The sequence below is a fragment of the Esox lucius genome, chromosome 19, assembly GCF_011004845.1.
Source record: "Esox lucius isolate fEsoLuc1 chromosome 19, fEsoLuc1.pri, whole genome shotgun sequence".
NCBI lineage: Eukaryota > Metazoa > Chordata > Actinopteri > Esociformes > Esocidae > Esox > Esox lucius.
In genome coordinates this window covers 8,442,126-8,464,241 of record NC_047587.1, presented here as the reverse complement: position 1 = coordinate 8,464,241, position 22,116 = coordinate 8,442,126, and the positions used below count along the sequence as shown (strand labels likewise).

The window sequence follows — 22,116 nt, the reverse complement described above, 5'->3', positions numbered from 1 at the left end:
AAACTTGGTAACAGCCTGTTTTCAAACGGAAACGGAAGCTGTTCGGTCTAATCGTGATAACAGTTGCGAGCTTTATTCTGTTGTAATCTGTGGGTGTGACTGATTATGCTGATTGCATACAGTTTTATATAAGCCTATATTGCTACATGAATCACCAATATACCTAATAAAATAGTTTAGTCCTTTTGATGAATTTACAAAACAACGTTCCAATGCGGCATCATTTAGTCTAATAATTGTATGATAATACGTTTTGTACCCATTTGAATCACGTTTAATGGGGGACCTGTATTTTGAAATTAAAAGTGAATTTCAAATACTGCTACTTGTTGTGGCTAGCTTCACATAGGTTTCAAAACTAGGGATTAAGGGTAGTTTGCGTTTTGCTTTTACTGTTCGGGCAAATGTCCTTCTTTATTACTGTTATCAGTCGGTCGTAAATCTAGCAATATTGTTTAGGAAATTGTTTGTTTATTTCAGCTTTTGGATAAAACTCGGACAACAATGAACCCCAAGAGGTATGGAGTGTAATTGTATTGCTAGCTAAAGTTAGCAGCTAACGTTTGTTGTTGTACTCCTAGCTTGCTATCTAGCTAGTTGGCTTAATAGTAAACGATAGAACCATATACAGAACAAGAAGCTAGAAAGGGCTTATACAAATATTTGTTAGCTGAAACCATAACCGTATATCAGTTATTAAGGTGTTGTTAAATTTATCCAGCCGATTTAACTAAAATGTTGCTTGGCTAACCGTTAACTAAAAAGTATAACCAAAGATTAGAATGATCCTTGATCAGTCTAATGTTAGCTAGCCAGTTGACACAATGTGTAACTGTGTGTTACTACAGCCATTTTTATGTTTTCTATGTTGCTGATTAAGACATCCTGATGCTGTACATGGTACTATACCTTGATTCAATTCTGAAAATTGCCATTTAGGTCAAGTATGTGTATTTTATGAAAGAAATTGCATTTTCTTAAAGGCTCCTTAAGTTATTGATCACGTGCTTTGACAGATAATTTCAGAATTATAAACAGTGGTGGTTCAATTACTGATTGACTGAAACCTGTGGTATTTTTAAGCAATAAGGCACGAAGGCTTGTGGTATATGGCCAATATAACACGGCTAAAAGCTGTTCTTAGGCAGGTCTGACTGCGGAGTGCCTGGAACAACCTAGTCTCAGGGGACTACTCAGACTATTTTACTTAAATCTTTGACAGACGAATTTGTAAGATATCTTACGTTAGGTGAAGTAACGTTAGAATAATAATCCAGGAAAAAAAAAAGGTACGCCGTGTTTTGAACCCTGGTCCTTCCGCTCCGCGGATGGGTGTTCTACCCAGTGTTGTCAGTGTCGGTGTTACGTCAACATGTTTCAAGTGATTTTCTTTCTAACCATGGCACCAGTTGTCCCAATGGTTCTGGTGCACTGGAACGGAAGGCGTGTATAGAAGTTTTGTCAATGTAGAAACCATTTACACAAACACGCTCAAATAATTACTGTCCCAATAATTAAAAGGCCCTGTATATACTTTTTCATGACAATATAGACAGTCTGAGGTGTTATTCACAGAAAGCAGTATGCTACGGTATGTTGTCCAGTCACCAGAGTAATCAGACTCCCTGTGACATGCTACAAAATGTCATGAGGTCATGGAACACTTGGAAGTTAGATCACAGGGAGACGGTTTACCCACTGGTAGAACATGGGATTCCACCAAAATGATAGGAGTTTCTTCATTTCTGTGTCTGGGGTTGAACTACCACTTTCAGTAAAACAATGAATGTCTTGAATGACGTTGTTACCACAATGACAACAAAAATCGGTTATCTCCCATGGGTAGGAGGTAGGTTACCTTGGCCAATGCCTTGGAAGCTCTGTTTGTTGTTATTATCTTGCATGACATTTACATCTATTCAACTAGCTAATGTGAAGGTCCCAACAAACAAACAAACAAGCAGGGCAGTTTATGGAATACGAGGCCCTGTTTGAGCACCAGTGGAATCTCGTCCACTTTAGCAATACTCTGTATCTGGATCCAGCCCTCTGTCTGCCTGTAGAGTGGACTAATGTGTGATGTAGAGCCAGTCTTATGTGTTAATGAGTCCAGATGGTTGCAGATTCCTTATTGATTCCACCTTTACTTCCGAAGTCCCTACCTGTGATGGCTCAATGTGCACATTTAGTTGACAACTTAAGCAACACAAGGAGACTGGCACTCTTCAGTGAAGACTAGCTGTATTGTACACTGGTACATCCTTTTCTTTCTGTCACAATGCAAAAGGATTAGAATTGCACTGAAGTATTTATATAAGGCAAAATCTTCTCTCATTCCCATGGCACAAAAATACTCAGAGACAATTTGCGTCACTGCTGCATCATCTTTGGGTTCTGTCAGTATGCTGGATTCAGGATTCAAACTCCTGGCAGCAATGAGGCAGTTGTAAGGCAAAGCGGTTGTTTAGATCACCTAGCTACTCAGGGGCTCTGGTATTGTTTAGAGATATTTCCTGGATAGATGAGGCTAAATTAAAAGATCACCATAATGTTATGAAAAGTTTGCTGTTAAACAAGTCAAATAAATGACAGTCCACAATATGTACCAGAAAGTGTCTGAAAGGTGTGGGCAGATATTCAGCCACACCCTAAAAAGCTACGTAAAGGCTCTAATTTGACACATTATATAGTTCTATAGTTGTAATCCTACAGCTTTGGTTAGCCTACAAAACCGAATCCCCACAACTGCGATTGTCACCCATTGACAGCCAAGTCCAGACGTAAAATGATGCTCTGTCATGCCCTTCCTCTGCATGCCAGCTATTTTATTTCATCAGCCAAGCCATGCCGCCTCTGCTGCTGAGGAAAATCGTGTGCACTAGGGAAGTATCTGGACAGGAGACAGGGAGGTCGTGCTACGTCAGAGCACTCTGTGCGTGTCTGACTAGTGATGAAAAAAGCGAACCCATTCACGTCTACGGCTCCGCTTATCTGAATTGAATGGCTCGTTATGCCGTGCTATTTTCTTTCGATAGCTGCGATCGAGTCTTTTAAAAGAAACATTACGGGCTTTGGTCACAACTAGCATGTTGAATCGGAGTCTACGAAATAATGCTGAAGTTCGAAAGTAATGCTCAAGGATGCTAAACCGGCTGGCAAGCCTTCATTGTTCGGAGGAAAGCGAGTCTTTTGTGCTTTTATCCCTCAGCTCATACCGTGCTGTTTTGTCTTTAATTTGCCGTGCGATACAGACAGGTATGTGTGCGAAGAATCTATTTGCTTTTCTCATGGCTAAGTCGATTTTTTTGGTTGTTTTTTGTCATTTGTATTACCATGGGTGGCTTTTCTGAGCTTTCTTATGAATTAAAATGTGGAAAGGGGAGAAGAAAGCATGAAAGCCAGAGTCTTAAAAATGAAGTGTCTCGTTTCTTGGTATTTTACCAAACAGAACCTAAAAGGTTTTTATAGCTACGTGGAGAGTTAAACCGTAGAATTGGGAATTAATGTAATAAGATTGCTGGGTTAAACGGACCCACGACACTAGTGCGCTTTCTCTGTTTAACGTGGAGGAGCAGTGTCAGCAGTGCCCTACCACTACATTATTTATGGGACCTTTTTCTTTAAGCAACGGTAGTCAATGCTGCAGACGCCTATTTATAACACCAGACGTGAGCATCTGTGAGGGTTTTTCTCCTTCTATTATCATTATCACGTAAACGGCTAATATTAATCCTTGCAATTTACAAACCAGTATCATTGTGGGGGAAAAATACGTTTCCAAGAGGTTATGTGGGGTAATAGCGGCCGCCATTGAGTTGATATATGGATGGGAAAAGATGTGTATTGCTGCATGAAAGCCACCAGTTTCACTGGTCCGTCGTTTGCTCACCTGCAAGACCTGCCTGAACTGGGTAAAGATTTGTTTTGTAAAAATAAATGTTGTGAAAACTCCTGCTGTTGGATAGGTTACCTTAAATTCATACTTCCAAAAAAAACCATAGACAATACCTAGTCTAGATGGATTAGAATGATTAATGCTGCAATGTGTTTGCTCACCTGAATTTCCGCCGAATACAACGGGGGCTCTATTCCATTACCCGGCTGAGGTAGTCATACATAAAAAAAATCATCCCATTCTGTCAAATACTTTTAATCACGTTCCTACATATTAAAAGTAACTTTTTATCAAAAAGAAAATGTTGCAGGCCGCCAGAGGACACTAAATACTCTAAAGCCGTTCCCAGGCTAATGCGCATATGAGCCTGGGAACACCTCACCATTCCAAGTTGGCCTTTAGGGAGGGAACATATTCTATAGGAGTGTCAAGTATTCGCCACCTTCTGAATTTAGTGATTCTAAATACTGCTTGGTGTGGCATCGAACCAAGTATCATTTCTGACGTTTCATTGTGTAAACAAACCCTTTTATTATTGAACAAGTTTAATTGAAGCAAGAACTGTCTTATGCTCCAAATCACTGTTACGGTGGCCCACGTTCTGTAGGGCAAGTCTGCCGGTCCCAGACTGGCGTACTGTATAACTACGTTCTCAAATCAGTCAGTAGCGTCCATTCAGCCGCTGCCAAAATATAGATGCAAATTATTTGGCTCAGCAAACATAAACAAACGGACAGGACATAATTTTCCCGAATTACAATTACATTATAGTTCTTGTTTGACATTTTAAGTACCAACATGAAATGTTTTTTCACCAAGTGGAGTGAAATTACAGTCAGTGAGCCCCAGAGGTTGATCTTTCTCACTCCTGGAGTCTGGCAGTGGAAGAGGCGACTGGCGCTGTTAATGGTTGACTGAACCCAGCTGTCTGTGGGGATCTAGAAGGGCGTCATCCATTAAATAGACAATATAGGCAGTTTCTTTATAGCTCTGCCTTCATCTTTGATGGTTCCCTGTCAGTTTTGTCGGTTTTCTCCTAAGGGCATTCCCTTCATATCATATTTCATAATCATGTCTCTGGGGACAGAGGCTCTTTTTATTAGAAACCTACTGTTCAGCACGCGCAGTGTGGCGTAGACAGACCAGACGCTAAAGAGACTGCTGCAGATAACCGAACAGCTCTTATGTGGATGCTTCCTGTTTCTGTCTCTCTGCCTGTCTCAGTGGGATGAGCAGTGTCTCCAGTTTCCTGTAGCAGCCATGCTGTTACTCTGCTTAAATGCAATGGGAAGCCAGGCTATTCTTTGCCAAGGATCTTAAGGTTTTCGGTACCAAAGCCATTGTGGGTAGTCTTTCTTATTACTTTCATATTTTACGAAAACACCTACAAAAGGAGAAGTGTATGAGCGCGTTCATTCGGACTGTTTAATGGATTCATTCCATACTGGGTTTCTTAAAGTTCATGGCTCCCGGTGCAGAAAGCAGTACTGTTGTAGCAGTTGTTGGCGCTATTCATTTCCCTCTCACATAGATGTTTCCTGCAGGCTCCGGAAAACGTTGTGAAATGCTCAGTTTTTCTTGTCAGTGATTGTGTGTCTCTCTGAGTATGTGTGGTCTTCTCCCGTCAGCACCCAGCCCCGCGTCCCGGCAGGCCCCCAGCTGGAGGCCGACCTGGTCACCATGAACCTGCATGGGGCCGGCGGGGGCCTCGAACGCTGCGGGGACAGTGACCGCCGGCGCTCCAGCGACCGTTCCCGGGACTCCTCCCACGAGAGGGGTGAGGGTCAGCTGACCCCCTGCATCAGGAACATCACCTCGCCCACCCGGCAGCACAACAGTGGTCAGTAGAACCCCGTGTTCCTTTGATTATTTCCTGCTCCGTCACCTCTCGGAGACACGGACACACCAGGTGCTGCACTTCAGCATTGGCATGACCAGGTTGTCTCTTATGCCTCAGGTACGGCTGGGACTGAATCGGCGCACTCTGAAAGTAAGGGGGCATCGTCGTGTAGAGGCAGAACCGGGGTAGTCCTGTGACTCCTGCTCAGTCTGGAGTACAAACTAATAATGTTTTGCTACTAAAAGATGTTTAACAACTAAAAGATTTTTAGCGCCTAAAAGATAATTAATAATTAAAAGATATTTAACATCTCTGTTTAAGAGCTAAACGACGATTGACAACTAAACAGTGTTTTACTTGCCACATTTTGGCTCTTGCCAATCTTTCAATGACTTTAACACAGTTCACCATCCTCCTTCTCATCCCGCTGGCACCCAACCAAAGTGTGATGAGACGGCGCTGTCGGCCAACCTAAGGTGCTCTCCGTTTGTGTCTCCCAGATCGTGAGCGGGGGGAGGGAGGTTCTTCCACCAGCTGTTCCAGTCCTCGCCCCCCCCGGGCCACGGTGTCCGTGGGATCCAGTTGCATCGCGGTGAACAGCAGCAGGAGTAAGGGTCTGGGCCCCGGTTATGCTCACGGCCCCTCCGACCTCACCTACGTCTACGAGAATGCCAAGGAGGGGGCGCGCACGTTACGGACTGCTGAGAGGGTGACCCTGATTGTGGACAACACACGCTTCGTGGTGGACCCAGCCATCTTCACCGCTCAGCCCAACACAATGCTGGGAAGGTACTGTGGAACTTTTAATCATTGCACATGACAGGCATGTCAATGGGACATTACAGCACACGACAGGCATGTCAATGGGACATTACAGCACACGACAGGCATGTCAATGGGACATTACAGCACACGACAGGCATGTCAATGGGACATTACAGCACACGACAGGGATTGTTCATTTTATACTCATTGTTTTAATCTTGTAGAATGTTTGGATCCGGAAGGGAGTACAATTTCACCAGGCCCAATGACAAAGGAGAGTTTGAGGTGGCAGATGGAATCAGCTCAACCGTTTTCAGAGCCATCCTGGTAAGACGCCCTTTCAGGTTTGATGTCATACTTTTTTTTTGGCCAAAGTTGCCAGGGATTGGTTGTCTTTGATAAATGCTGCCCTGACATCAATATTTCTGACTGGAATGGAAAAGTCAGTCTCTCACTTGTTTAGCACCTGCAACAATGTTCTGACCTCTCTGAAACAAGCAGTGGGATTAGGGTTAAGAAGAGTCAAGGTAGGGTTTAATACATAATTGTTCCATATTATTGAAGGGGTATATTTGTATTATTGTAGTGCATTTCCTTGCAACTACTGACTAGTAAAACATAACAAATATGCCTTTGTTTTTCAAACCACTCAAATTCTGTGTATACTTTCGCGGACGTGTGGAAATGCAGAGCAGATAATCTCTGCTGTGTTACGTAAAGCAGATTTTCAGGGATCAGAGCTACTAATGCTGTACAGCATCCTGGTGCTTTCAGTTTCCTGTCTGTTCGACACTCGTGTTACTTTAGTCTCCAGAGACACAGGGCAGGAGAACACCCAGGTAATGGCATTCTGTGTGTTTGTGTGTGGGTGTGTGTGTGTGTGTGCGTGTGTGTGTGTGTGTACGCACACACATCATAGGGTTTCTGGGCTCAAGGGCAGCCTTCCATGTGACTCACACGCTGTACGATGCTCTAGCCTGTCAGGGTAGCAGTTTCACGTCTTCATCCCTGTTTGTATGAGGCTAGCGTGGATGTTCAGGACTAAGGAACATGCTTAAAGCACTCCTATGTTTGATTTCAAGCCTTTTCTTGGATTTTCAGTATTGAACAGTCTCGCTTTATACAACTGGTGTGTGTGAGGAAGAGGTATTTGCGTCAATGCCGACCCAACCATAGCAGAATGGAGAGGAAAAAAACATGTCTGGCAGTTAGCAGCAGAATTAGCATTCAGGGCACAGAGCACGCTAACACCCGTTTCTACAGCGGTCTTATGAATAGATTCCTCCATCCCTTTTCTTTTCAGCATTATACTTGAACAATCTCCATGTTTCGCTGGCTGTAAATGGATCTGTGAGGGTGGGAGGGGAAGGGGGAAAGTGAGTGACGTCGCTGCCATTTGCTGTGGTCAGGAGGCTCCACTCTGTGTCTGCGCACAGAGCGGCTACAGTAATGGCTGCCTGTTTGTTTTTCTTGTGTGACTTTTAAATTGTAGGATTACTACAAATCTGGGATAATCCGCTGTCCTGATGGGATATCCATTCCCGAGCTGAGAGAAGCATGTGACTACCTCTGCATCTCCTTCGACTACAGCACCATCAAGTGTAGAGACCTCAGTACGTATATCAGCTGTGTGCCTTAATGCCCTCCTCCTCCTCCCATTCAAATGACATGATCACAGACGTATGGTTTCAGGCAGAATAGTTATTTCTGATATTTCACATGCCGTACAATTGATCTGTATTAGATGCGATGTTTAGCCTGTGTTTTTGTGGAGGTGTTTATTTGTTCTGGGTGTGTTTGTCAGGCACAACGCTGAATCCAGGTCAATATTTGCTCACAGATTTGGGTCATGTCAGATGACGAGTTTCTGCAATGTGGGTCACATCTGTTGCCATTGATTTACATATTTTGGGAATGTCTATACGTTTCTAGTTTCGTTCACATGCTGTCGGGCCAAGCCTGCGCTTGCCCACGTGCGCACGCGAGAGCTCGCCTGCTTCGGTGTGTTTGCGTCCCGGGCAGCGGCGGCGGACACGGAACCCCGTGACGCGCTTCGACGCTCCCACTGACCCCTCCCATCCCTGTCTTTCCAGGTGCACTCATGCACGAGCTGTCCAACGATGGGGCGAGGCGTCAGTTTGAGTTCTACTTGGAGGAGATGGTGCTGCCGCTGATGGTGGCCAGTGCGCAGAACGGAGAGCGGGAGTGCCACGTGGTGGTCCTGACGGACGACGACGTGGTGGACTGGGATGAGGAGTACCCGCCACAGATGGGGGAGGAGTATTCCCAGAGTCAGTTCGCCTCACGCCCCCCCCGCGGTTCTGTGGTCTTTCTCCCGGCCAAGCAGTTTCTTCCTGTTCTAGTTTTTCATTAGACGTGTCGAAGAAATGTGTTTGTTTATCATCAGCGGTTGCAAATACATGAGACAAAATATGGGACGTGCAGAATTTGAGTGCACTGGACCATTAATAGTTTCCAACGCCTGTCTGATCTGTATTGCTACATGGCTGGGCTTTTTTGTTGTTGTAATATGACATTAATAATATGTTTTCTTTACAGTTATATACAGCACAAAACTGTACAGATTCTTCAAGTACATAGAGAATCGAGACGTTGCCAAATCGGTATTAAAAGACAGAGGACTTAAGAAAATCAGACTGGGAATTGAAGGTATGGTGAATCATCAAAGAAATAACTTGTTCCTTGTTCCACATAATGTCAGTCAAGGAGTTTTGCTTCAGTGTTTTAGATAACACTTGACAATTACCAGAATCACTCATCATTTCAACTCAAAAGTCTCCAGTGGACCCCCAGCCATTCCGTGAATTAGATCCCGGAGATAGCACACCTGAATCAACTTGTCTGCTAATTATCAACATCTGGGTTAAGTTGAGCTAGTACAGATCTACAACCAGATTTTGAGGTGTGGGGGTCCCCAGGAAAGTTGTGAGATCCTACCTAATGTACAACAAACTAAGCAAATATAGTAACGTAAGCATTCGAACTCCCAAACTACAATGGCTCATTTTACCCCCCCCCCCCCCCCCAGGTTACCCCACCTACAAGGAGAAGGTTAAGAAGAGACCCGGCGGTCGGCCAGAGGTCATCTACAACTACGTCCAGAGGCCCTTCATCCGCATGTCCTGGGAGAAGGAGGAGGGCAAGAGCCGCCATGTTGACTTCCAGTGCGTGAAGAGCAAGTCCATCACCAACCTGGCAGCCGCCGCCGCCGACATCCCCCAGGACCAGCTGGTCAACCTGCACCCCGGCCCCCAGGTGGATGAGCTGGACATCCAGCCCCAGGCCGGCCGGCCCTACGACCCGGAGCTGGAGGCCCCCTCGCCGGCCGTCTGAGGCCGGGACGCTCCGTCGCACCCTCCACGCCCCGTCCTCTCCTGCCGCGGAGCGCCATAGCGAGGAGCTAGTCGGGGCGGCAGGAACCACATTGCCTTCTTCGCACCTCTTCTTGCAGCCTTTGCGAGCCAAAATAAAATGAACTGTTGTATAGCGTCGACAGCCAAGGAAGGAGAAGCAAAGCAAACAGTAAACGATTGCCTCCTTGCACACATTCTGTGCTGTTTCTTTTCTCTTTTTTTTTTACTGACCAAAGGAGATTTATTTTTTATCAAGAATATTTGATGTTTTCATTTCAAGGAAAATACTAGATTGTATCAAAAAAAAGACATGTGTGGGCCTTTCTCGTGAGGTTAGTTGTGGGTGGGGGTGTGTAGTGCTGCTGTGTAGTTACATTACTGACAACTGTAAACGGTTTGGTTTTCTCCACATCTTGTTCTCCCGGTTGTGGTGAGGATGAGAATGTTCCTGAATTAGCCCGGCACCAGAGCAGTCGGGGAGGGGGGGGGGAGCTTCACCGTGATGCTTTGGCCTCAGAATAAAATTTTATATATATATACATATGCTCATGGAACGACTGTGATTGAGAGGATTAGCCCAATTTGGCAATGCGTGAAACATTTGTCTGTTTATTCTTTAGCCTTGTCACCTTGTCAGTCAGTTCTGTGGGCAATAGCTTGTTCACTGAGGCAGCCAGCAACATCTATTGTGTGTCAACAGACGCTGATTTATCTGGCCCTGATTATGGCTTACTGGCTCAAGCCAAAAATGTATTCATTTTATCCCAAACAAATACTAAATACATCCTGATTTCCAAATTTTTAAACTGTATAATTTAAAGGTTTCCAACTTTAGTCATTCCAGATTGAAAACCAAAACAATATGTTAACAAGTATGACCTCAGAACTGCACCAGTGCTAACTGGCTTTAATAGCGTAGTTTGTTTCCAGGCGTTTCTCCTCAACGCATTAGCAATGCAGTCTCCAGTTATCTCTGCCTGACAGACTTTCTGCCACTAGATAGCAACATGATATAAAAATACCCCGTGTTGCACCAATAGGCTCAATAGAGGAAATCTGTGAAATGGATGTGATTCATTGAATTGCTTGGGTTGCATACACAATCCCCTAAATTATTCACTCAGCCTCAGATTCACTGACTTTGTTCAGTATGCTTTTTTTTTTTTTGCATGAGTGACAGGTTTGCACATGAAAACCTAATTCCTACTGTATTTCAGATTCCTCAATGTCTCGTGAAATAAGAGATACAATCCGAAACAACAAAGAAATACTTTTAATTATACACTCATACCATATATATATGCAGAAAGTATTTCTTACATAAAAGATATGATACAATTATCAATGGGAATATCCAACAAGGAAACCATACATGTACTGTAGTGTAAAAATCATAACACAAACAGGTTTTTATTATAGAAATCCTTGGTAGTACAACACAGGAAGATCCCATTCCAGTCCCACCACTGGACTGGTCGTCTCCAGCAGGTACTGAAGCGCAGTAGCCAACATTAGCTAACTAATGTGGTTCTGGATGATTTAATAAAATCGGTGGTGCAGGGGTGGGTTGACAAGTTCTGGGGGCCCTAGTCCGGTCCTATTCGCCTCGTTCCTCCGGGAGTGTCCTCACAAGGGCCAGGGTAAGTCACTGAAGTCCACAGGGCCCCCGAGACCTGCGTCAGCCTCCAGGAGACTCATGATCACGGCCATGGCTGCCTCGTCGTTACTGGGGCTGCTGGAGCCGGCGCCGTCCATGATGTCAATGCTGAGGTGAGAGTTGTCACCTACGTAAAACAACATACCAGTCAGACAATAGTTCAAAACACTAAAATACACAACAATATTCACCAACACGGACACATGTAAGTGCCTGGGAACTATTCCGTTGGGGAATTCCTGGGAACCTGATGCTTACTCATAACAGACTGGTTGGAGTACGGATATCCAATGGAGTCAGGTCCTCCTGGCAGCATCCCAGCTGAAGAAAGCTCTGGTGTTCCACCATTTTGAATCTGCCAGATAAAAAAAAAAAAAAAGATGTCCAGACAATGCACATTTCAGCAACGGGACAGATGTCTGACAACAACTAACACAATAATTATTTAAGCAGAAGATCCAACCAGTTAATACATTATGGATGCCATGTAGTCCATTTAGTGTGCTGGACAGTTCTATTAGAAAAATGTGTCCGTGTCATCTCAACGTCATCTCGCAACAATCCGAACGTTGATTATTAGAGGTCTTGGACACACCCTCTTGCCCCCTGGAGAGCAGTCTGGAGGCGGGGTGCTGATGTTCAGGGGGCTGGAGCCACAGCTGGAAGGCGTCGAGCCTCTGGTCCTGACAGACAAAAACAGATAATACGGTTACACCAGGACAAAGTGTGGTACTCCGCTAATAAACCTTCAGCTCCTGGTATGTCACAGCTGACAAAGCCTTACTGAACAGGTCGATTTGACATCTTTGTGTGATGAAGGGTATAATGCATATCTGAGAGCTGGGAATATGCAAACAGTATCAACTCCACGAGAGGCATTACGGCCCTGGGCTTTATTCTATCGATTCTGCAGTTATTAACAACCGGTCATGCATTTTCAGCATTAAAGCTCTCTCTCTGTCTCACCTCTGAATCTCCATCACCTCCTCAGCGATCATGCGTCCGATCTTGCCGGCACCTGCCCGCGTCCCCCCAGGGATGCCTGGCACTGTCTGGAGGGCCCGCCTTCCTCCACCTAGAAATGAACCACGTCAATCACTCTTTCCTGCTCCTGGACTGAAAGCGTTCTCATTTGATCCAAAAAGCTCCCACACCAAGTCTTGCACAGAGACTTCAACAGACTCCTCATCTCAAAACGCACAGGCACAGTGAATTTAATCAAAGACGACTACTAAGTATATTAGCTTGTATGCTGGCGTAAAGACAGAATTAGCCGACAAATGTCATCTCAAGATCCTGGGGCCATAAATGAGAGGCTTTGTTGTGTGTACAGAGACGCCATCTTGCGCCACGCTCACCTTCTGACGTCAGCACGCTGTCCACAGAGGCAGTGGGCGACGTAGCTGGCTGAGAATAGGGGTCAGTATCGTCTGGTGTACTGCATCTAGAGAAGCATTCAAACAGCCACATTAGGACCAGTGTTTCCCCTATGAAAACAGTGCTGAATGAACACTACCCATTTGTTCGTCAGCCACAAACGGAGTGCCATTAGTAAGTAACGTGCATAACTAGGACAGTAGAGGGGGGGGGGGGGGGGGGGGGGGTGACGTACGAGACCACTGTGTTTGTAGAGACGATGTACTCCACCTCTTTGGTCCAGGGATTCATAAAACTAAACCAGAGGCTTCTGAGGGTGATAAAGGAACCATCTTTAATCTTGAACTTGTAACAGTTCGTGTGGATCTTGTCTCTCATCTGCAGCACTGTTGAGACACAATAAACCCAGAATGTAGTCAAAGAATGTGGTGACAAAAAAAGGAGCAAATCAGAGAGACGTGCCGCACAGTTCCAATACCTTGTCTGTGACATTCTGCCAGATGGCCAATGTCATCCTGATGGAAATACTCATAGAAAGAGGTGCCAAGAAGCTCCTGGGGCAGGTAAGCAAGAATGGCTGTGGCCCTGGATAGATGGAGAGTCTTTAAAATGGCGCCGGAGCATTTCTATGAACATGAATCTGTCCAATAACATTTTAATGAAAGTTAAATTACCCTTCAACGTGAGTAATAACAGCCTTTGAGGTGTCAAGCGGTTTGCCGATGAATTCATCAAACACAGCAACGGCTCGCATGTCAATTGACAAGCCAGTGTAACGCTCATTGCTGTCGAGGAGTACTTAGTGTGCAGGGTGATTTAAAAGATAAATGGCTGGCTTGAGTTGTGTGTCACCGTACTTCAAGGATGTGGGCTTTCTTGGCCAACTCAGTTAGCGACAAGCACGAGCGAAAAGAATGTGGGCCCTGTCATACCTCTGATCGACGAAGACAAACTTCCCGTCGATGGCGTGCCGGGAGACATATTCAGTGGCTTTGACACGGATGTCATCGTGGGAGGGCTGGGGGATGATATGGGGGTGCAGCCGGCCAATGGCCACCAGGCAGCTGAGGTTGCAGCCCTCGTTGTCCGGCTCGTTGTCGTCGTCCAGGCCCATCTTGGTGGGCGGCCAGCTCTTCAGGTAGCCAGTACTGTGGATCGTGCAGAAGCTCTTGCGGTCGGCTGTAGGGAGGGAAAAAAAGAAACATTGTAAATACTTCCCCCAACTGGAAAATGTTAAGCAATCTGTATCCAAAACAGGTCAGTGGAGAGGCACGCGCCATCTTCCTAGATAACATACTCAGGAGTACTTTTCCGAGAGAGTTGAATTTGATGATGTGACTGCTGTTCTGCATAACCAGCGTTTCCCTGATTGTAATAACAGCGGCAGCCTGACGCCGCTAAAATGTAATGTCGCCACAGAAACAAATATTTTAATGAAAAACCTTTTTTCCAGCTGAGCTAAGCTAAGCTAAGCTAACCATCTTGCGCAGTTTACCATTGCATGAGCAACAGAGCAGAGCAACAACATCCTGCACCCGATGTTACAAGTATCCAACAGGGATTGCATAGTCAGTGTCTGTCACCATATTACTTTATCAATCATTATGCAGCGAGACTGACGACTGACTCGCTCAACTAATCATATATCAGTTGAGAGAGTTAAAGAGTGATGACTGACTCTCAACTAATCACATATCATGAGAAAGAATTTGCGTTTAGTTCTTTAATCAATCAAGAATCTCTTAAATCAATTTTTTTTTTTTAAATAGTATTGCAAGTGCCTCCCCATTTTCAAGCCTAGCTTATTAAACAGCCTAAATGTACAGACTTTAATATAAATAGATCCATTGCAATGAACAATGAAGAACAAAAAAAAGCAACTATAGCCTTGTACACTGATAAACATAACTTCTGAAAAAAAGAAACCTTTATTTGAAATCTCTTTGCAAGAATGTGCATAATCCATTAAGGTTTCTTGACTTAATTCAGAGGTGAATAATTACTAAAACTTTTGAAATTATTATCCGAATGTGTATTTCGAAGTTCATGACTGTCTTTGGTTGTCCAACAGGCAAGAGATTCTGGCTAAACATAACAGCAACTCAGGTTAATGGTTACGTGCACACTGCCAAGACAACGCTAGAGGGGCTTTGTGAAAAGTATATCAGTGTCCTTGAGTAACGAGACCAGACCTAACATCTATGGGGAGACCTGATGATCCCAGTTCACGAGGATCTGAATCCAATATGACAAGAGTTTAAGAGGATCTCTCAGAGGAAAAACTGCCCAAACCCAGGTGTGGAAAGCGGTTAGCGGCATGCCCAAGAAGCCTCAATGCTGGGTTCACTGCCAAAGGCTAAGTAATGAATGCAAAAATCAAGAATCCATACTACATAATAAATAATACTTAACCTGAAATATCGTAATGTTTCAATAAATTGGCCATAATTTCCCCCCCAAAAAAGCTGTTTTTACTTCCACAATATAAATGATTACATTTGGGTTAAGTCCAAAACAAAATGTAGATGAATTGATGTGGTCTAAATACTTTCTAAAGGCACCGTACATCAGTACACATCCTGTGCTTGCATTCTAACACCCAGTATCTGAATATGTCTGGCCTAGACCCCGGGAGAAGTACCTTTCTTTTTGGAGCAGGTGGAAGGGAAGTCCTTGTCTTCAGTTTTGACGTAAGGCCGGTTACACTTCATTCGGCAGAAGAAGGAGCGCCTAGCCCCGGAACACAGCCTAGACGGCCCAGGGGTGATGTCCGTCTTAACGGGCAGGCCAGCTGGAAGGGGGGAAAAAAATCCCAGTGTGTCAGTCCACTGCTGAACGCTGCAGGCAAATCATGCCCAGCCTCAGAAATAAGATACTCTACTCATACATAGGCAAGAAAATCACAGGGCACAGTAATCCCTATAATGGGATAATGAATGAAAAAGGAGGAAATATGCTGCGATGATTACAAACATAATTTAGCAGGTACACCGGTGGCATACATCTGACATGTATTTACCACGACACATTTTTGTAATGATGTATGGACGCTTCCCTACGATATGCATCAAATCTGATGCTCTTCCTGACTTGACCTTGCGAGGACAGGCACCAGATGGAGACAGGAAGTGTGGGACGGTTTACTTTTTGCGTCGATGAGTCGCTCCCGAGGTGCTGTATCGGATGACGACAGCTGCTCTTTGACTTTGGCGATGTCTTTAGGGTGTAGGTAATCAAACAGACTCTGGCCAATCAGATCGTTCTGGAGAGAGAGGGGGGGAGGGGAAAGGAAGGAGGACACTGGAAACGAGCACTAGGAGCAAAGAAGGAAATCAAAAGTGAGAAGAACGGAGACTTCCGTACGTACCTGGCTGTAGTTGAGGATCTTGTAAACGGACTCGGAGACAAAAAGGATCTTCCCACGATCACATCCGACAACAAACAGAAAGCCGTCAGCAGCCTAAAACAAGCCACATAAGACTCAATGAAACAATGTGGCTAGTGTCACCAGCTCTGCAGAAGAGCACAGAGCTGTACGAGACCTGAACTTACCCTCAATATTAAGTGCTTCAGTTCGTCATCTGACAGGAAAGAGGGCTTGTAGTTCGCCTCAGTGTAAGGATTTGCTGCTCCTGTAGAGGAACACAAAAAACTAAATACTTTGAACAGCACCGTCCATACTTTGACGGTAACTAATGACGTCCAAACAAATTTCCGCACTACTGCTGTCATTTAGTGGTCATCCCCGGCCCCTTGACCTGCATGCAACTCCATCTCACCTCGTAACGTCTTCATATGCTGGACAGCCATGCGCAAGACAGTGAGTTTGTCGAGCTTGCGGGACATGGCGTTGCAGGTAGGCACTAGAGCTGCAAGCTCGTCTATGAAGCTGTTCATCTTGTCCCGGCGCCGCTTCTCAATCTGACTGTGCGCCTCCCTGTTGGCAGAGTAGCAGAAAGCGGTTTGAACGACTCCCAGTCTTCTCTGTTACACAGTGCAATCTATAGACTACATAAAGTGTCTATTCATTGATGGGACACAAGGCTCTCTCTGTTTTCTAATATAAAAAAAAAAGCATTTATTTCACCCTGGAAGAGGGATTAGAATATATTTGTTCCTGGAGTTTACCCCGCTTGCCAGGTCAGTGGAACACTGCACATCCTCTGCCGACAGATTTCGAAAAGTGAAACCTGAGGAATCAGAAGTTAAGTCTACCTGGCATTTTTGATCCGACCTTGATGATCACCACAATCCCTGAAATAAGGAAAAAGGGTATGTATTCAAAATGCCTGAAACCGAACACACTGACCCAAGGTTCAGGAACAACCACTGACAGGCCTGTGTCCCTTGGTCTCAGGCTCACACAGCTTATGTAACGGTGTACAGTATACAAACCCATACACCTACAGCACATTGCCCTTCACGGCACCATTGCCCTACTATGTAAACAGATTAGCATCTACTCAACGTTGCAGCGAAATCCCTACTTCAACATCTCCCTTGCCATTCCCGGTACAACAGAGAAACAGTTACATGGTAACGTTTGCTTACCTTGATACTGACATTAGTTATTTTTGCTGCCAAAGAAACATACCTAAGTTTATCCTTGTCGGTGTCCATGCTGCTGTCACTGTGGGAGATAATGATGAGATAATGATCATATACTGTCATCACAGGAACACTCGGCAGCAACGGCTTTGCCCTTGCAAATCTTCAAAATATAGTTTGCAAACTAACACACCCATTCAGACACCAGTCAAAGTCAACATGGTAAAACCAAAAAGGTGAAACTTGAAAATAACTTTCATACTTACTCAAAAGAGAATCCATCAATTCTGCAAAGACAATAACGTGTCAATCATTTAACTGTCAGACTAGCGGGGCGCGCGAGGCGCCCAGTGGGCACGACTGCTGAAACGCAGCAACGTTTCATGTGCAGGATGTACACAGGTCCCCATAACACCAGCAAGCACAAGTTAAATACTAATTCATAGCTGTAGAACCCCGGTGAAGCCAATTATCTCCAGCGCTAACTGTGGTGGGCGGCTGGGGGGGGGGGGGGGGGCTGTGAACGCTGCCTGAGTTCAGGGCCGGAGTGAGGGGGTCGCGGGGGGGTCGCGGGTATGCTTACTGGTAGTCCGAGGTGCTGCCCTTCCTCTTGCGGGTGTAGTCCATGCCTGAAGTGTTGATAGAGCTGCTGATCAAGTCAGTGGAGCTGGGGGACATGAACTCGTTCATCGTAGACGTAATGTCCATTCTTTGGTCTGCCATTAGATCATCTGAAACAGTCAATGGCAGGACTTAGAACTGGACAATACAGCTTTTTTATTTTTAATTTTGTACTTGGGCCCAACTTTGAGGAAGGATAATTCAAACGGAAATCACATTCGAAAAGGAAAGCACAGCAAAATTGGTCTCGCGCACCACAAATGTTCATTACAGCTTCTGGAATTTCCTTCCGTCCATTCGCAGTGGCTCTGCATTGTGGGAAAATAAAGGTGTATGTTAATTCCGTGTTACAATACTGACACTCATTGTTCTACATTTCATTGAATCACATACACACAATTAAGCCAGGTTTACCTTAACTGTCAGAATTAAGACAGACTCTCTTCCACACCCACGTTCCGCTACAGGCTACACTTGTTGCCAGGATACCTCAAGGAAAATATGCCATCGAGGACATATCTAGATTCGTAAGGATTTTAGAGAGGAATAAAGAAACAAAGAACCACGGCACTGTCTCACTGCATCCAAAGTAATGTTTGGAGTCAAAGAGCCTAAAGGGCATTCTGCAACTTAAACCACAAATGTTCAACATACTACAGCTCACCCAACCTGACCCTCCCCCAGCACGGTTCAGCACACCTGTGGCTCTGATTCAAACACAGAGAGAGCTCCAGCCACAGCTCGCCATCTCTACGTCCACTCTCAACAAGACAGGGTCACTGGCCTATTAACACACCTCTTAGGCTGCCTCAAGTCACGGTCAAAGGAGTCTTAAGGACAGTGTACTTGTGCAAGCGTCTCATCCCGGTCAGGTTTTCTAAGGCAGGACTACGCAGCACAACAATTCAGATCACAAACGTAAACAGATATTTTTACCCCATGACCTGATATTGTAATTTAGGTATACCAACATCACTAGACAAATAATTCTACATTTATTGTCTTTTAAATAGTAATTGTGCACCTAAATCTTTTTGTGCGCATCTACATTTCTCCTTTTTATAATAATTGTTGGCGTGGTGCCCTGTGAGGATGAGTTGGTTCGGGTGGTGAGTTCCAAGCCTCACAGCGTTGGTATACCTTTTTTTTTTTTTTTAAGCACTAGGACAGTTGTTCTACCTGTACATAAGAGGACTGTCAGATGGGGTCGGTCTTTAGCTTTACTTCTTAGACCTTTGTGAAACTGAAGCAGGAAGCAATTCCACAGTAATGTGGTACTGGCTTGAACATGAAAAAAGACCCATGTGTCAAAATAAAATCACAGGCATAATATGGATAATTAGGTCATAAATCAGATGTTTTGTAATGTTAGAGCAGTTCCTATGCCTACATATAGAATGCTATTTGTGTTCTGTTTGTTTATCTATTAATTTGGAGGGGTAATTCTCTAGGCCTTAAATATTGAAGAATTTGCCCTGTAAGAATTAAAAATAATGAGTTAAATTAATAAAATTAAAGTGCTGAAACTACAATTCTTTAATTTAAAAGTAACTTTATTAACACTGCTTTGACATGCATGTGTTCATGCAAAATCAAGAATCCCTGTTAGCAGAAATAAAAATTGTCAAATAATCTGGTTGAACTTGTCAAGTAATTATCAAGCCCTGATTCTGCTGAGCTAATTCAGGGCTACAACAAAATTGTCAGAGGGATGTGATTGAGATTGAGAACTTTTGAATTGCAAACGACAACACAATATCGACAATTCAACATAAATTGATGATTTTTTTTTTTTAATACGCAAGGTGGAACCCCGTTAGGAAACCAATTATATATTGAGGTTTACTAATAACACTTGCCGCATGGGCATTCAAGGAACCGAGACACCCCACCCGAAGACCCACTCACATTAATCATTCATGCAGGCCACTCTGCTGACCCGTCCCACAGAGGGGTTACCCAAAAGCAGACATCTCACTGGGTCCAGTATTTCTTGACTGGGGAAGCCGAAGTAGACTGGGGAAACCTTAATATTGCACCGCTTCGACTAAATACAAATTGCCAGTGAGATGTCTTGCTCTAGCGCACCCCCATATGGGGGCAATAAGCAGGCGGACCCCGCCTGAATAAAAAAAAAATGGAGGTGTGTCTTTGAGTAGGCTGTCTCCGTACTCTGGACTGGTGTCACTTTTAAATAGCAAGCTGTGAAGAGAAGCCACTAGAGCCCAGTTGGCTAGCGGTCCAAATACAATGCTAACGTAATCTATATTCAGCCAAAAGCTTCCTAGCTTGCCAGTTATTTAATTAAATTAATGTCAGGGCTCAAATATTAAACAAAGGACCATTGCTGAATGAGACGTTGATCTCAAACACTTTTACCCCGAAAAGTTGTTTGACAACTTGGCTGTCTTTCTATCAATACATTTCGTCTGTAATTTATTTAAATAGTACGGTGGTAGCCACACAGTACAGGTAAAAAAAAATAACGGCGATGGCAAGCACTACCGTAGATAAAACGTCCCTCCAGCAAATCAGTACAGTACGCAGGCAAAACAAGTCGTTGTGAGGTACCTTCAACTGGCAATCTACTGCCGCTTGTTCTCATCAGGATGCTGAAAACAAAACATTATATAATAAGATGTACTTACAATACAGGAACTATGTACAGGACATCCCCATCTTATGAACCCCCTTGTCAATTTTAGGCTACATTAACTGTGATTCACCTTATTCAGTCTGTGACCTACTTTCTCCTCCGTCATTACTGCCGCACCACTAACCTAGTTTTTTCTAAACCAATTGGATAGGAGGACTACACAACGTACTTCCTATCACCAATCACAAAATGGTTGACAGCTAGACAAGATGACAGACATGCTGATCGTCCAATTACAGTACGCTCATAATTTCCTTGCAGTTCAGAGGAGCATTCAGTTTTCATTAACGTTTAATATATTTAGCAACGGTTTGTTCTTTTCAGTGTTTTCGAATTTAATTGGTTTCTCCTGCCCACCGATAGATGTTTTTTTCATGGAGGTGAAATGAGTGCAGAATTCGTTCAACATAATATGTTGCCCAGTAGCTTTATTGGTACATGAGGCTTGTCTGATCTAAAATAAGTTATCCACTGCTTAATTTGTTACAGTTGTATACCGATTCACTGGACACATGACAACCCAGAAACTTTGAGAAATAAATACTATGTATCAGATTTCTCTCTGATGCCAGTGGCCCTGCTTCAAACAGTAAATAATTTACAAATATTTCAAGTGATATCAGCAAGTTATTTAACTTAATGTTTCTAATATTGTACCATTTTATAATCATGACATTATGTTCTTAAGGATAGATGCATAGATGTGGCTTGGCTCCCAATTGGCTCTTAAAGTCAAATCAGCACCACAAATATAGCTTGGGCGAGATACAATATTTATATTTTTAGTCATTTATAATATGATTTACTATTACTGCATACATTTTTTTAGACATCCTAAACAGCTAGATTGACTACTGTGACGGGCAGTATAGTCCAGACATGAGATGACGTGTGTCTGGATTGATATCCCTCCCACTTCCAGTGTGAGGTGAGGTCATACTCTATGTTGTAATACATGGATCTGTAGGAGTCGGAGCACTGGTGTTTGCAGAGGTGTCGTTCTAGTTCCCATCAAGGTTCTTTGTACTTTGGGAAAGGGGAAACTGTGGAGTCGTCAACTGTGAGGGAATGTCTTGGAGCAGAAAGGCCTACCCCCCGAGGAACAGAAGCTCGGTCTTGAGGTTGAACTTGATTTGATGGGCCGTCATCCAAGCAAAGTCCTCAGCCAGGTATGCAAAAGTGCGCGTCGCCACCTGGGTGTCAGAAGGGCTGATGGAGAAAAAGAGTTGAGTGTCAAACCCGAATGACAATAATAGGAGAGACCATGTGAGGATATGACAGAGACAAGTGTATCAGGAGAAGAGGGCCTAGAACCAAGCCTTAAGTTAGTATACACTCACCTAAAGGATTATTAGGAACACCATACTAAAACTGTGTTTGACC

The 22,116-nt window shown here is 44.2% G+C and overlaps 2 protein-coding genes across 13 annotated transcripts; one reads left to right on the top strand and one right to left on the bottom strand.

The window, feature by feature from the left end:
- Positions 1–319: 319 nt before the first annotated feature.
- Positions 320–10,386, top strand: btbd10a (BTB (POZ) domain containing 10a). 3 transcript variants are annotated; one of them, XM_010883561.4, is made up of 9 exons: positions 320–518; positions 5,524–5,735; positions 5,853–5,885; positions 6,236–6,524; positions 6,725–6,827; positions 7,993–8,113; positions 8,594–8,791; positions 9,060–9,170; positions 9,550–10,386. In XM_010883561.4, the coding sequence occupies exons 1-9, from the start codon at positions 505–507 to the stop codon at positions 9,852–9,854; spliced, it is 1,386 nt and encodes a 461-aa protein (XP_010881863.1). In that variant the 5' UTR covers positions 320–504; the 3' UTR covers positions 9,855–10,386. The 3 variants fall into 3 exon arrangements, with proteins under 3 accessions (XP_010881863.1, XP_010881861.1, XP_010881862.1); XM_010883559.5 differs by lacking the exon at positions 320–518 and adding an exon at positions 2,860–3,255; XM_010883560.5 differs by lacking the exons at positions 320–518; positions 5,853–5,885 and adding an exon at positions 2,867–3,255.
- Positions 10,387–11,249: 863 nt separating this feature from the next.
- On the bottom strand, positions 11,250–20,860 carry arntl1a (aryl hydrocarbon receptor nuclear translocator-like 1a). Of its 10 annotated transcripts, none has more exons than XM_034288396.1 (20): positions 20,804–20,855; positions 20,649–20,689; positions 18,294–18,385; positions 18,040–18,187; positions 17,723–17,743; positions 17,503–17,538; positions 17,124–17,162; positions 16,688–16,845; positions 16,461–16,540; positions 16,276–16,368; positions 16,053–16,170; positions 15,550–15,699; positions 13,841–14,087; positions 13,387–13,493; positions 13,144–13,294; positions 12,890–12,975; positions 12,498–12,606; positions 12,127–12,214; positions 11,790–11,886; positions 11,250–11,658 (listed from the first exon to the last, which is right to left on the bottom strand). In XM_034288396.1, the coding sequence occupies exons 3-20, from the start codon at positions 18,343–18,345 to the stop codon at positions 11,501–11,503; spliced, it is 1,938 nt and encodes a 645-aa protein (XP_034144287.1). In that variant the 5' UTR covers positions 18,346–18,385; positions 20,649–20,689; positions 20,804–20,855; the 3' UTR covers positions 11,250–11,500. The 10 variants fall into 10 exon arrangements, with proteins under 10 accessions (XP_034144287.1, XP_010881858.1, XP_034144286.1 ...); XM_010883556.4 differs by having other exon boundaries at positions 18,333–18,385; positions 20,804–20,854; XM_034288395.1 differs by lacking the exon at positions 20,649–20,689 and having other exon boundaries at positions 20,726–20,860.
- Between the last annotated feature and the right edge of the window lie 1,256 nt (positions 20,861–22,116).